The following is a 14,770-nucleotide window of genomic DNA, read 5'->3' as shown; positions in this document are numbered from 1 at the left end:
ATTGGCTCCTGGGAAAAGAAAGGTGATCCCCACCTCCAATGAAGGAAAGAGTGTGGCTTCAGTACCAGTGGAACAAATCAGGCTGAACAGAAATCAGAGATGGCATCCTGGTACTGTGCTGAAACAAAAGGTGGAATGGCTGGATGGAAACTAGAGTTTCTAGCAAGGTAGGTAAAATACTTTTACAGGAAGGTGATCGTTCATATTGACCTGCAGTTTCTCCCAGGAGGGTGGTTCTTTTGTTCATTATATTCACCTTAGAATTGGTTGTCATTCCTTCTTCCAAACTAGATCTCTCTGGGTTTTTGTTTGATTCGAGTTTTACATTTGTTTTGGCTTTTGATTTACTATTCATTGAGCACTTACTATGTGTAGGTATTGTCAGGAACTCAGGTACAGAATTAATCAAAGAGGCTTGCTTTCTATCAGAGAACACTGCTCAGAAAGAAGAGTGCACCTAAGCAAAGTCAGGGAGTTGATAAGAGGAGCTCATTTGGGGCCAGCTAGGGTATCAGGCAGGGAGCAATGGAAATGTCTAGCAGCTCTCCCAGGCAGGCTGAAGTACTCCCTCCCAGGTACAGGTTATTCTGTCCACAAATGAGGCTGAGCAGTTTGTACTAAGGGTTTAAAAGTGAACACAAGAGACTGTTAATCCAGCAATTACAGCTGCTTGGTAATTAATTGGGAAATGTAGACAGCAGCAGAAGTACTAGGCCTACCTAGTCAAGGGGGGTGGAATGAGGGGATGTCAGCAGGACAGTGGCTACTGAGAAGACCTAGGTGGGTGGAGCAGATAGGAGAGGAGAGAGAAAAGAGAGAAGAGAGACAGGTGAACAGGAGGAACTGAAGGTCTGGTCCACAGAACACAGTATGAGGAGGGGGCGCTTACACACACACATACACACACACACACACACACACACACACACACACACACACGCAGCAGCTGGCTACTCAATTCACAGCCCTTATAATCCCTGTTTTCTTTATTGGCTTTCTTGTTTAATATCCAGCCTCAGTACCACCTCACCCCAAAGTGAATGTAAGATCCCGAGGTCGGCAGGATCTCGCCAGTCTTGGTCGCCACTTAATTCTCTGTCTAGAACAGTGTTCTGCACATGTCAATAAATATGGCCTTGGAAACTAGGTGAAAGAGTGTGGACTCTGCAAAGAGGTCCAGGAAGGAACCAATAGGTAAATGCCACAATCAGATCACAAGTTAGGAGATGACTGTGGCTAAAACCAGACTCAAAGGAGTGACAGGTTGCAAGGAAACAGAGCAGAACAGGGTAAGATCAAGAGATATGTAGAAAGTAGGACTGTAGAGGAGGGAAAGGGGGCAATCCAAACTGATTTCCAAATTTCAGGCTTGATATCCACTTACAAGATGGGGAAGCTGGGAAGAGAAGCTTTGGTTCTGTTTTTATTTGATTTTCAATGCATATATGATAAGAAATTCTCAATGAAAGTTTGGGAAACTACCTACTCATTCACCAACAAGATTCCTATGGGCAGAGCGCTACTCACAGAGGGCCTTAAGGAGGCTGAATCCTGCTCTGCACATAACTGAAAGCATTAAATAGCTTTCAACTGGAGAGAGACAAGTCAGTTGTAGGTTTTAGAAAAATCTGTCTGGTGGTTGCTCAAGGGGAAAAAAAAAGGAGTGGGAAAAAAACAATTCAGGAAGATTTTTTTGTATAATATTTCAGAACAATTTGCTTTCATGGAAAAAGATAATATAATATTTATATTATAAAATTTATATTGTGCCTCTTTATGCATTCTCAATCTTCCAAATATGTTATAGAGATATTACAAGTATAAAAGCTTATTTTTAAATTCAAAAAGAACAAGAACAAAACTTCTCTGCTACACTATTTGCATTATGCAAAGTCTTAAGAGGAGAACTTAGAAAACAGCTCTCACACAAGCAGTTGAGATTCACAATGTCACTTGGAAAAGAAAATCACATTTTGCCCTACAAATCTATTCTTAAGACTTGGCAGAGTGTTTTATTATGGTGTCAGGATTGTATGCTAACCAACTGAAGTGGAGTATTTACTCAAGAGATCATTAACATTATCCTGAACCTCCAAGAAAGCAGAAACCTACATGGAAGAAATAACTTAGCACAAACATTCAATATGCTCTGGGAGACTCACCCTCCTTTATTCATCAAAAGTTAACTGCAAAATGAAAATTTCTAAAAGTCCTTGCCCCAAAACTTGGGCTCTTTACATTTAAGTCAGGGTAGAAAGTCAATGAACCAAGATATATTTGCTCCATGGCCACAGGGCAAGTAGTTGGCCGGAGGTTCAGTGGGCTGGAGTGAGGGGCAGCTCTGGCACCACATCCCTTTACTGAAGGAGGGCAGAATGTGGAGGATAGCAGGCCAAGGCCCACTTTGAGGATGCAAATCTTGAGTTTCCAGATAGAACCAGAGCAATCTATAGCCCTGGACTTCCTGCTACTAAAGAACAACCCACCAGGCTCTCAATTATCCCTTCATTATCCAAATAAAAAGCTCCACCCAACTGCTCTGGGTTAGGACCTCAGGTTGTAAAGGTAGCAGTCACCCATTCCTTACCCTCTCTCAATGGAGGATTCCCCAGCGCACTGTGAATGGCCATGAAGACTGTTCCCAGCACAACTCCAGGGGGCGCTATTCCTATAGTCTGATGCTAGCAGCACCCCCTGGGGTTGCTAGGGAAGCAGTCCTGGTGCCCAGCCTGTCCTGCTTGAACTGACAACTTCTCCCTTAGAGCTGCAGAGCCAGTGTCCTATCCTGGATGCTCCATGTGCAGTGTTTGTATGTCTCTATGTTGATTCCCCTAATAGGATGGGAGTTTTTCAGGTTCCAGGCTCAAGCATGGATGTCAGTGCTGGAGCCAGACTCTTTAGGGAGAGAAACTTCCCTGAAGTACTCAGACTGAAGCTGACAAATCTTCCCACCCCTGATTCATTTCTGATGGCAACTGCCATCGTAGGCCCCTGTCAGAGTTACATGGCCCCTATATTATCTTTGACTAGTACAAAAACTCCCTGAGTAAGTTTCCTATTGCTATTGCTATAACAAATAACTGCAAATTTAGTAATTCAAAAGAATACATACTTATGGGGCTAGGGTTGTGGCTCAGCAGTAGAGCACTCGCCTAGCATGCACAAGGTGCTGCATTCAAGCCTCAGCACCACATAAAAATAAATAAATAAATAAAAGTTAAAAAAAAAAAAAGTACACATTTACAATTGTACAAGGTCCTAAAGTATGGGATAGGTCTCACTAAGCTAACAGCATGGTGTCTGCCTGCCTTTTCTGAAAGCTCTAGAGGAGAATCTGTTGTTTGTTTCCTCTTTTCCAGCTCCTAGAAGGCACCATGCAGCCTCTCATTAGCAATCACACCACTCCAACCTCCAACCTCCGCTTTCATTGTCTCCACTCCTCTAATTACATTTAAGTCCCACCCAGAAAATCCAAGGAAAATCTCTCCATCTCAGAATCATTTACATATGCAAAGTCCCTTTGCCACATAATACAGCACATTCACACACTTTGGGAATTAGGAAATGAACATCTGTGGCAGGGCAGGGAGGTTTAGGCCTCCCACACTCCTTAGAGTCATTCTGCCAGTCACCTATTTTATTGAGGTTACTATTTTTTGTAGGTTACTGGAGTAAGTGCTGGGAATACAGACATCAGTAGGGCAGGATTATTGGTAAAGGGCCACAGGAGCAAAGGTTGTGGGGTTTTCTGTTTTGTATGCCCTATACAACCCTGTTTAAAAAGAAAATAATTAAACCAAATAATTAAACCAAATAAAAATCTGAACATTTTGGCTAGAAAAATCAGTCAGTCAGGCCACCTAGGACTCATTCAGCTTCAAGGCACAGCAGCCACACATGTGCTGTGGATGCTCTAACCACAAGTCCCCACCCCTCTGTGTCAACTCTGCCATACCAGCTGCTACATGGCTCACTATGACTCACTGGCTCCTGCAAGCATTTGGATTTGGGCACTCACAGCTTTAGGGCACAGATGATAAAGGAGGTAACAATATATTTACTGCAGAGCCAAAAGAAATCATTAGGACTTCTAGGGTGGTTATCATTAAAAAACAAATAAACAACTAACACACACAAGAACTTGGCCAGGCACAGTGGTGCACATCTGTCATCCCAGTAGCTCAGGAGGCTGAGTTAGAAGGATCACAAGTTCAAGGACAGCTTCAGCAATTTAGTGAGATCTTCAGAGACCCTGATTCAAAAAAAAAAGAAAGAAAGAAAGAAAGAAAGAAAGAAAGAAAGAAAATTAAAAAGGGCTGGGGATGTAGCTCAGTTATAAAGCGCCTCTGAGTTCAATAAATAAATAAATAAATAACCAAGAACTTTAGTTTTTTTAATCTCTAATTTACAAACAAATTAGTGTCCCAGCTAGTCTGGCATGTGAAGTGACCATCTGTCTCACCTGCAGTAATGCAAGTCTCCCAAGGGAAGACAGAGCTCCATAAAGCAAGGTGACACAAAACCTGCATGCTTGCCTGGTTAACTGGGACTCACAACTACATTATCTCCCTGTGACTAAACCACTCTGCACAAAAATGCTCAGGTTTGCTATGGTCTGGGTGTATTTGTCCCCAAGGTTTCATGGTTTAGAAGCTGTGTCCTCAGAAGTGGGGCCTAAAAAGAGGTCATTAGGTCATTTAAGGCATGACCATCAGAAGAGATAAAGGTAGTCTTTGTGGGACCCCAGTTAGTTGTGGAGAGAGAATTGTTATGAAAGAACAAGACAGGCCCCTCACCAATTTCTCTCTGATTTCCTCTCTCACCATATAATCTCTTACTCTCGGACATGCTCTCCCATGATGCCAACTGCCATGAAGCCCTCATCAGAGTCAGCACCACAATCTTTGAAATTTCAGCCTCCAAAACTATGAGCTAAACAAATCTCTTTTCTTTATAAAGTATCCAGCCTTGTATATTCTGTTATAGCAAAAACAGACTAATACTAGGTGCTTTTAAAATTCCTGCATACAAATCTTAAGATATATTCAAATAACATAAGGAACAGTAATGCAAAAGAATGGGCAGTGCTCGCAGTTTTCTTCCTGGTCAAAATCCTTTTCAGCCTGTTACAAGGCAAAAGTAGTAATATACTAATGAGATCTGATAGGAAAGTAGTCAAAATCAGAAATTACTGAACTACTGGTAATATGGATCCAGCACTCTATGTATACTGTACCTTCAGAAAGTGGCTAGTGACGATGTATTGATTTACAAACAGACATACAGTGGGTTTGTGATACAGATATTTTTACTGAGACATCTATTTGCCAGACAAGGGTGGCTTCCTCACATAGAGACTTGCCAAGCTGAAGATAGAGCAGTTTGTGTCCTTCAAGGACTGACAGCAGAACTCATCAAAGCTGTGGAATAAGCAAGAAAACTAAATTCAGACCACACATCTGCCTACTCAAGAAAATATTCTTCCAAGTACCCCAAAGCAGACGTTGGTAAGACTTTGGCATATATTTGTCACGTGATCAGAGCCATAGATGAAGAACATATATGCTAAAGTTTATACTGTGAAATTCTTTATTCAGTAAAGCTCCTAATCTACATTCTTTCCCTCTAACTGGATCTCTAACCTATTGGCTCTTCCTCAGTTTAATTGCATGGAAAGGCAGGAATGGAGGCTAATGTGTAAAAAAGAATGGAAATGAGTGTTTATTGAATGTTCTCAGGCTGTCAGTCCGTCTTTCATAGTATTATATTTAAGCCTCTCTCAAGAAGCTATTATCATCTCAATTTTATAGAGGCAAAATCAAGACCTGGAGAAGTACAGTAACTCGCCCAAAGTCACCAAAAATATAAGACAACACCAGGATTAAAATCCTAGACCATATGACTCCAACACCATGGCCTTCCCATCACCCTACACTGCCCACCCACCACCAATCTGTCCCCAGAGGTCACTAACTCCTATAGGATTTCCTATAACCAAATCTTTCCCACCAAAGCCACAGTCACATCAGCCCCAAGTCCCTTGGCCTATCTTCCCTGGGAACCAGGCAGGAAAGAGCAGAAGAAGGGGAAAAGGAGACCTAGAAAGGAAGGAGCAGAACTGGGGAAAGAATCGTCCCTCAACAAGAAGGGTGAGGAGTCCTCTACTTGGGTCATGGCTGGAACACTTCTTTAAAGCTACTTAGAAAACTATCAAGCAATTGTGGGCAGCAAGGATACTATTTGGCTAACCCTAAAATACAGCGTAAGTCTTCAGGTTTTAATCCAAATACTACAGAGATACAAGTCTTTTTTTCTTTTTCTTTCTTTCTTTCTTTTTCTTTTTTTTTTTTTTTTTTTTGAAAGTGTTCTCTTTAAATAAAATGTCCAGGGTCTTTTGTTGAACTGAATTCGATTTCAAAGATTCGTGGAGGGCACGAAGGCCCAAGTACAGAGGCGCAATCACATTAAAAAAAAAAAATCTAAATATGTTCTTATTAGAAGCGCCATAGAAATATAAGGCCGGTCTACCTCATTGGCCCCCAAAGTTTAAGCTCTATATGGGGGGGCTTCTGGGACAATGACCCAGTGAACAAAGAATTCTGGGAAGTTTCAAGGCCCACAAAGCCCCGAGGGTCACGTGCAGCCCAGTCACTCTGGCCAGCGCTGGGGAAGGGCAGAACTAAAAAGGATCAGAAGGGAGAACTGCAGGAGTCGCTCCTTCTGCTTGTTCAAGTGCACCCGGAGGCCCACTCTAAAACCCAAATCCTAGGGGTCGACCTCGGGGAGGTGAGGAACAGACCCCGACTGGGATCGCCCTGAACCGGCCCAGCAGTGAGGGGCGCGGAGCTGAAAGTTTTCCGCGGTGGCGCCGAGGCCACAAAGCGGGGCCCAGCCGTCTCCTCCCCGAGCCGCCCAGCCCTGGAATGCGGCCCGAGAGTCGAAGTCGGGGTAGCTGAGGGACCTCCCGGGGCTCCCGAGCTCCGCAGCGGGCTCTCTGCCCCGCGCCGCCCCTGCTCGGCCACCCTCTCCGCACGAGCTCACGCGCGCAGCGGGCCAGGAAGGGAAGTGGGGGCGCGTACCTCCGAGCGCCCCGCGCGCCCCGCAGAGCCCCAAGCAGGCGGCGAGCAGGACAAGGCGGCGGGCCCCGAGCCGCCCCATCCCGCCGCGGCGGCCGGCGCTCACTCCCAGGCAGAGGCCAAGCTACCTGCACGACCCCTCCCCGCCGGCCCCTGCGAGCGGAGCCTGGCTGGGGACCCGCCTCCTACCGCGCGGGGGCCGGACGGGGGCGGGGAGAGCCTCCTGCAACCCGCAGCTGCTGGGCCCCATCAGCGCGCGGGCCCCAACTCCAGGCTCCGCGGGCCGGGCGGGGTCCTCCCCCCTCCACGATTGGTTAAATCTACCGCGGCTGGGTGGGATCCATGGCAAAGGGGGCAGAGAGTAGGTGGCCCCTCGCCCAGCCCGCGGTTCTGCCACGGAGTTAAGTGTGTTTGTGTCAACAGGTGACAGAGTGAGGAGGAGGCGCCAGCTGGAGGAGTTAGTGGGAGGGAGAAGATTTCTGCCGGAGGTGGGATCCTAGCCCAGCCTTGAAGGAGCTGGTTCCCTTGAGCAGGTTGTGCTACAGGAGGAGAGAGGGTGGCTTTCCTGTTTGCTGTTTTCCCCAGGGTATGCCTTGTACACAAACGTTTGTAAATGTGTTAGATGAATGAGAATGGGAGAGGAGAGGGCAACCTAATCATTCCTTCTTAAATGTGAAACTTAAAAAAAAAAAAAAAATACAGTCCCTAAAAATTAGATCACTGAGTTTTTGAACTATGTATGGGAAGAATTAATCAAGTCCTAAGAATCAAAGGGTGGTGGCTGTCACCTCCTGCTTTTGGATGCATGACCACAGATCATGGAGAAGAAAAGCCTTTACCCATATCCTGGACTTCTGGTAAAAACTGACTTAAGCAGGGCCTAAAGAGGTAGTTTTAGGAAGAGAAACCCAGGACTGTCTAAAACTATCTTCCCCAGCTACATTTCTTCAGCTCTATTCTCTGCAACTTTGGTCTTAGTCAAAATATCAATTAATATGCTACCGAGACAATCACTGCTAGGGGTACTTAGTTCCTAATAAAATAAGTGTTGACTTCATTTCCCTTCATTTCTTTTTTTCAGTTCTGTAATAAAGTGCTCTTTAAGCACATAATCATATATTCAACTTTTCCCCTGCAGATAATCTGCAAACCACTGTTTTAGTTCTGAGCAGATGTGTTTTTTTCTACCCAGCAGCCCTCTATTCTCATGGGAACCTCACCCTTCCTCTTTTGGGAAACACTCCCAACCCCACCATATGGGGGAAATGGAGGCTGGCATCCTCCTTCATGACCTTTCCAGTCACAGTGGCGGGTCAGGGAGTATACAATTAACCCAAGCAGGGTCAGTCAGTTCCAACCTGAAGAATTTCAGAAAAGGCTTCTAAGGGAATAGGATCCACTCCGGTCTGGAGAAGGTGCAGGGAAGCTATAGTATGCAAGCTCTCTCTCTGCCTTTTCAAAGAAGTTAACACACAATTTGAAGAGAGCAGAAATAGAAGTTTGCAGTATGGGCCTGGGATCTATCATCTCCATTCATCCCAGAGACCCCATGTACTCTCATCTTTTCTGGGATTGTTTACATGAGTCAGTCAAGTTACCTCTTAACCTAAGCTAATTCAGATTCGGTTCCCTATGTGTCTCCAAAGAACCCTCTCAACTTTAATCCAAGCATGATTTAAATTTTGCTCACTCTGGTTTGTGTTCTGCAGGCCACACATTTGCAAGCCCTGAAACAAAGGAACAGATGTCAAATCTGAAGACTGTAGCATGCATGTTGTGGACACTGTATCCCTAGTCCAGACCCCTGTGGCACTTACATGTTGTTTACTTTCTCCTGCAAGCAACTTCAGTTCCCTGCAAGGCTTGCTTGACCCATATATACCCAATGCATAGCAGAAATAAATACAGGAGCAGCCCCTGACTACCAGTGAAGAGAGTTGATGCATAAATATCTAAGCTTCCTCACCCTGGGATTGGACAACTCCAAAGTGGGCTCTAAACAGTCTCTTAGAGGATGGAGCTCTAATTGCCCATAGCAGTAATCTGCTTATCAATGTGGGTGCATACCGGAATCACTTCCTTACTCAGTCAACAAACCAGAAAACATTGGGTTTGGAAGGAGCCTCTGGGACTGATCTGGAAGCAGCAGTGTGGTGATTAAGAACCTAGCCCCTGGCTTTGCATCCCAGACATACTCAGTTCCTAAAGTGAGGTCAAGTCCCTTGGCTTCTCTGGGCCTCAATACCATGCTTATCACAAGATTTCTTTTCTTTTTTTCAAAATGGACATAATGATGGCTCTTTCCTCAAAAGTTGTGAGGGTTAGTTAAGATTTTTTTGAATGGAGCCAAAAAGGTAGAGAAATCCTATTAAGATCTTTGATGATTTTGTGTCTAATGTAGGTAAGTCCAGCTCCCTCGAATTGTATAACTCCTTTTTCTTATCTGGGTTTCAAGGACAGTCATAGCAGCTAAAGAGCTTCAAACCAAAGTATAATAGGATTTCAGAGTAACTTTATTAAAGAGTCTACCTAGGGGTCCCTAGACCCCTGGCAAGAATCCTTAACACTTTCAGGACAGCTGGAATTCTACCCTATCCTTCCCATGCTCGCTCTTGTCTTCTAATTCCTTTGAGTCCTTTCCCCTACCTCCAAAGGTTGTGTACTTTATCGGTGTCATCTTATTGGCCAGCTGATTACTCATTTCTTGACCAAAAGGCAAGAAATGAGTAATCAGTTGACCAATAAGCAGTTAAAAGGAGAACCATCATGCAAGACAAATTAGATTTTCCAGGCTCCATGCAAATCTGTTACTCTTAGCTACTGTGGTTTCCCACCATTTATAGCTCAACATAGATCAAACACAAACTGAGCTTCTGTTTCTTCCTTCTTAAAACATAGTGATCACACCAGATCTCTAGAGCCCTTCCAGTTTTAGCATTTTAAAGTTTATATTTAGAATTAAGCACAGAAGTTGGCCCCACCCCAGGCTGACTCTGTCCTACCAATCGCTGGAAGTACAGATTGTGATAAGGTCAGCCCAGGGAAAAGAGGCCAGTTCAGCTCACGCTGATCTAGGCATGAGGAATTCCTCCTGGCAAGATCAGGTGTCCACATAAATCTAAAAGCACAGGCAATGTAGAACAAGATTCCTGGAGAGGCCCAGCCTGTCACCAATGTCTCCCAAAGGGGCTTCTATTCAAATATCATCTAGGGCGAAGAAAATGGGCTTAGTGTCCTAAAAATCCTAGTGCAAATCCTATCTCAGATCCTAGTGCAGAACCTAACAAGTGACACTGGTATATGACCTTGCACATATCACTTAAATGTCCCAATTATTCTCTATGCGTAGAATGAAGAAAATTGTGCTAACTTCATAACGTGGGTTATGTGGTTTAGCAAACTCATGAGGATTAAGTATTGATCAGGGTACCTGACTCATGGAAAGAATATTCTGGGCACTATTGTACCTGAGAGCCCTGACAGGCCTATGGGGATCCTCTGCCAGCCTCTCAGCTTCCCTAGACACCCTAGACATCCTTAGACACAGCCTTCTAAAAATGAAGTTTCTGTACCCCTTTGGTTATCTTTTGGGCTTCATTCAAAAAAATCTTAACTAATCCCCTCCCAACCTTTGAGGATGGAGCCGTCATTATGTCCATTTTGAAAAAAAAAAAGAAAAGAAATTATGCAGCAGGCACGGTATTGAGGCCCAGAGAAGCTAAGGTACTTGACCTCACCTCAGACACTGAGGTATGTCTGAGATGCAAAGCCAGTGGCCAGGTTCTTCTCTATCCTGAAGGACAGAGAAGAACTGTTTTATTTTCCTTTCATGGACTTAGCCATACCTACTGAAACTTATCAAGTTATCCGTGTTAGTAATCTGTAGCATCCTCCAGCTGCCCACGGTAGTGTTGGTTTTCTGGGGTTAGAGCTAGGAGGGAGCTGTTGTTCTGGTCCTAGATGTATGAGTTACACACCCTGCACTAGCCTGTTTTTTGCCCTGTAAAATGAAAGGGGTGGATGAGATGATGCATAAATTCATTTCAGACTCAACATTTTTATGATTTTAATTATCATTGGTATCAGGATAACTCCCCCATTTTAAAAGTGCCCTTTTAATTAGCACATAGGGAGATTTTAAATGTTTGGATTTCTTTACATAAACCAAGGCAGTGATTGCTAATATACTTGAAGTTTTTAATTAGAAAAATTGTTCAAAGTGTCAAAAAGAGAAGACTAGGAATTATCGCCCTGTGGAGCACCATTTTCTCCTTTTTTAAAAATTACTTCTAATTTATCATGTAAATGCTTCAAAGATTGAATGTGGTCTCTGGCCATTTTCCATGGCATTTAAGATGACTGTAGAATAAATGAGAAATTAAGATGCTCACTTGTTAATAAAATCCTTTGTTCATGGTGACTTCAAGGCTTTTTTTTAATAATGTCTGGTCAGGAAACCCACCCACATAATGATCACACTCTAGTCATTTTGACTGGCACTAACAACAGCAATTATTCTGTTTAGCTACTGGCCTGAATTACTGTTCACCCAGAAATGGTGAGAACACAGAACAAAATAAGGATGTTCATTATTCCACAAATTCTCATTGAACTATTCTAAATGCAAAAGGTACACAAAAGATGTCACAGTGCATACAGAGATCAATTAAATCCTCTGCTTTCAAAGAATTACAATATGTAGAGGAGTATAAGCCAGGTACAAGAGTAATTTTACCAAAGGTGATTTAGAAATCAAGTCCTGTCTTTAAGCGCAAAACTCCGTCACGGAACTATCCAAAACATGTACATTGATGAATGTCACCAACTTGAGATGATGTCACCAACATCAGATTTACATGACCTCCCACTCTCTGGTCCTAATGATCAGGCCAATGTGGATTCTAGATCTAAAGGAGCATGACTCTGCAGATCAAGAGTGTCAAAGTTGATCCCTTCTCAAAAAACTTTCAACCAAAAACCAAGGAATAGCATTATTTGGTGGTAGTCACAGGACCAATAAGTGAGGTAGAGATGACCCCTTCATGAGCACCAGCTGAGACCCATGTCCACCAAGGACCATGCATCAGCAAAGAAATATACTGGCTACTGTCTCGGCCTTTAGCAAGAGGAGATTGGCACCACATCTGAGAGAAAAACTGATTGCAAGAGACAGAGCAGCAGACAGGAGCTTCTTGTTGGCTCTCATTCTCAGATGCACCTTACAAACTTGTTTCCTTGAGATTCTTCTGGGTTCTTTCAATAACCACACTTTACTAGAGTTAGTATGCAACTCTAGTGTACAGATTCAGGTGTGCACAAAGTATGACTTTCTCTGTTTTTCCAAAACTCAACTTGATTTCTCTAAATCTGCTATGAATACAAATCTACATGCCAGTCAACTGAGGGTTTCTCTCCTGCATCCCCTCTGCCAAGTTATGTTGAAATTCAGTGGAATTTAGGTGGTGTCAAGACATTAGGGGGGACTGGAGAAGGGATGTGCCAATTCTCTGCTGTAAGACACATTCACCCTCAGGTACCCAATGAGATATCCCTCGCCCATTTGGTCTTTGAGAGTCTGTCCATGCAGACTCTGTAGAGACAGCCTCATCGCTCTCTGAGTGACCCCTCAGGTGCCAGCAACCTTTTCCACTTCTCCCAAACCACTTTAAATGCTAACTCTAACCCTAACCTTTGAATCCCACCCCAACATGGAAACACTCTCTGAGCCTGGATACCAACACTCACCACAGAGGTGTTTTCTCTTCTGGGTCTGACTGTCTTCCTGGAGCTCATTAATCTAGATGTGGGGATTTGGGTAACTTTCATGAGCTCTGACTTTCTTTAGGGCCTGTCATCGATGAACCCAAGTTGTCCTGTCCCCCAACCCAGGAAATCCTTTACTTTTCAGCCTGTTGGAAGATGAGAAGGGGAAACACTGAGGAGACCAAGATGAAGGTGTAGACACTCAGCAGAACAAGACATAGAGTCATCAGATTGATGCTTGAAAAATAATGTTATCATTCACATAGATCTGAGTTATGGATGGGGATTTGTATTCGCCATGGTAAGAGGTCTGTCCAGAAATGCTAAGAATTCTCCCTACCCTACTCCCAGACTCATTAACAAATGTTTGAGTTGAAGCCAATGTCTTTGAGACAATGGCTGTGAGCGCAGCGAAAAATGAGATGAACTGTCAGAAGTCAGAAATACCAGTCTTACTCCTCAGGAAATAATACCAATAATTAATAAATGGATGGCATCAAATTAAAAGGCTTCTGCAGAGCAAAGTAAATGATTAAAAGAATGGAGAACCTAGTCAGAATGAAAATTATCAAGAATACAAGTAACAATAAATGTTGGTGAGGATATGGGAAAAAATATTCATTCATACATTGCTGGTGGGACTGCAAATTGGTGCAACTGCTCTGGAAAGCATTATTTCAGAAAACTTGAAATAGAACCACCATTTGACCTAGTTATCCCACTCCTCAATATATACCCAAAGGACTTAAAATCAGCATATTATAATGACATAGCCACATCAGTGTTAGCAGCTCAATTCACAATAGCTAAGCTATGGAATCAATGTAGGTTCCCTTAACAGATGAATAGATAAAGAAAATGTGGTATATATACACAATGAAGTATTACTCAGCCCTAAAGAAGAATGAAACTATGGCATGCACTGATAAATGGATGGAACTAGAGACTATCATGCTAAGTGAAATATGCCAATCCCAAAAAACAAAGTCTGAATGTTCTCTCTGATATATGAATGCTAACTCACAGTAGGTGGGGTGGTGTTGGGTGGGAATGGTTGTGGGGGAGGTTCACTAGATTGGATAGGGGAATGGAGGAAGGATCTAAATAGGAAAGAGTAGAATAAATTGGATATAACTTTCTTATATTCATATATGAATTAACAACCAGTGTAACTCCATATCATGTGCAACCACAAAAATGGGAAGTTATACTCCATGTATATCTAATGTGTCAAAACACATTCTACTGTCATGTGTAAACTAAAAAGAACAAACCAAAAATTTTTTAAAGAGAATGGAGAGGGCTGGAGTTCTGGCTCAGCAATAGAGAGCTCACCTAGCATGTGTAAGGCACTGGGTTTGATCCTCAGCACCAAATAAAAATAAATAAATAAAGTCATTGTGTTCATCTACAACAAAAGGAAAACAATCTAAAAAAATTTTAAAAAGAGAGAATGGAGAACCTACAGGATAGGAGAAAATCTTTTCCCAGCTACTCTTCTACCAGAAGATTAATAACCAAAATATATTTTTAAGTGATGCAAAAAATACCACCAAACAATAAATAATCCAATCAATAAATGGGCAATTGAACTAAACAGATATTTCTCCAAAGAAGAAATCCAAATGGACAGCAAATACATGAAAATAATGTTCAATATCTTTAGCAAACAGGAAAATGAAAATAAAAACGACACAAACTACTCTAGTTAGAATGGCAATCATCAAGAATACAAATAATAATGAATGTTGGTGAAGAAAGAAAAAAACAGTTATACACTATTGGTGGGATTGTAAATTAGCACAACCATTATGGAGGCCAGAATGGGGCTTCCTCAAAAAACTAGGAATGGGATCACCATATGACCCAAAAATACTGCTTCTCAGCATTTATCCAGAAAAATTAAAGTCAGCCTACTACAGCAATTCAAA

At 42.9% G+C, this 14,770-nt stretch overlaps 1 protein-coding gene across 5 annotated transcripts in view; it reads right to left on the bottom strand.

The window, feature by feature from the left end:
- The window catches only part of LOC101962730 (chondroitin sulfate proteoglycan 4), a 65,478-nt gene extending 58,001 nt beyond the window's left edge, over nucleotides 1–7,477 (bottom strand). For 3 of the 5 annotated variants that reach the window (XM_021722517.3, XM_040272457.2, XM_078016404.1), the window contains exon 1: nucleotides 7,080–7,476. In XM_021722517.3, coding sequence (XP_021578192.3) covers nucleotides 7,080–7,158 — 79 coding nt within the window. In that variant the 5' untranslated portion in view covers nucleotides 7,159–7,476. Of the gene's footprint in view, nucleotides 1–7,079 lie in introns of all 5 variants that reach the window. The other 2 variants (XM_078016403.1, XM_078016405.1) reach the window with 2 other exon arrangements.
- Nucleotides 7,478–14,770: the final 7,293 nt, after the last annotated feature.

This window comes from Ictidomys tridecemlineatus, chromosome 1, assembly GCF_052094955.1.
Source record: "Ictidomys tridecemlineatus isolate mIctTri1 chromosome 1, mIctTri1.hap1, whole genome shotgun sequence".
Taxonomy (NCBI): Eukaryota; Metazoa; Chordata; class Mammalia; order Rodentia; family Sciuridae; genus Ictidomys; species Ictidomys tridecemlineatus.
Note: the sequence above shows the minus strand (reverse complement) of the source record. Positions and strands in the feature narration are given on the sequence as shown.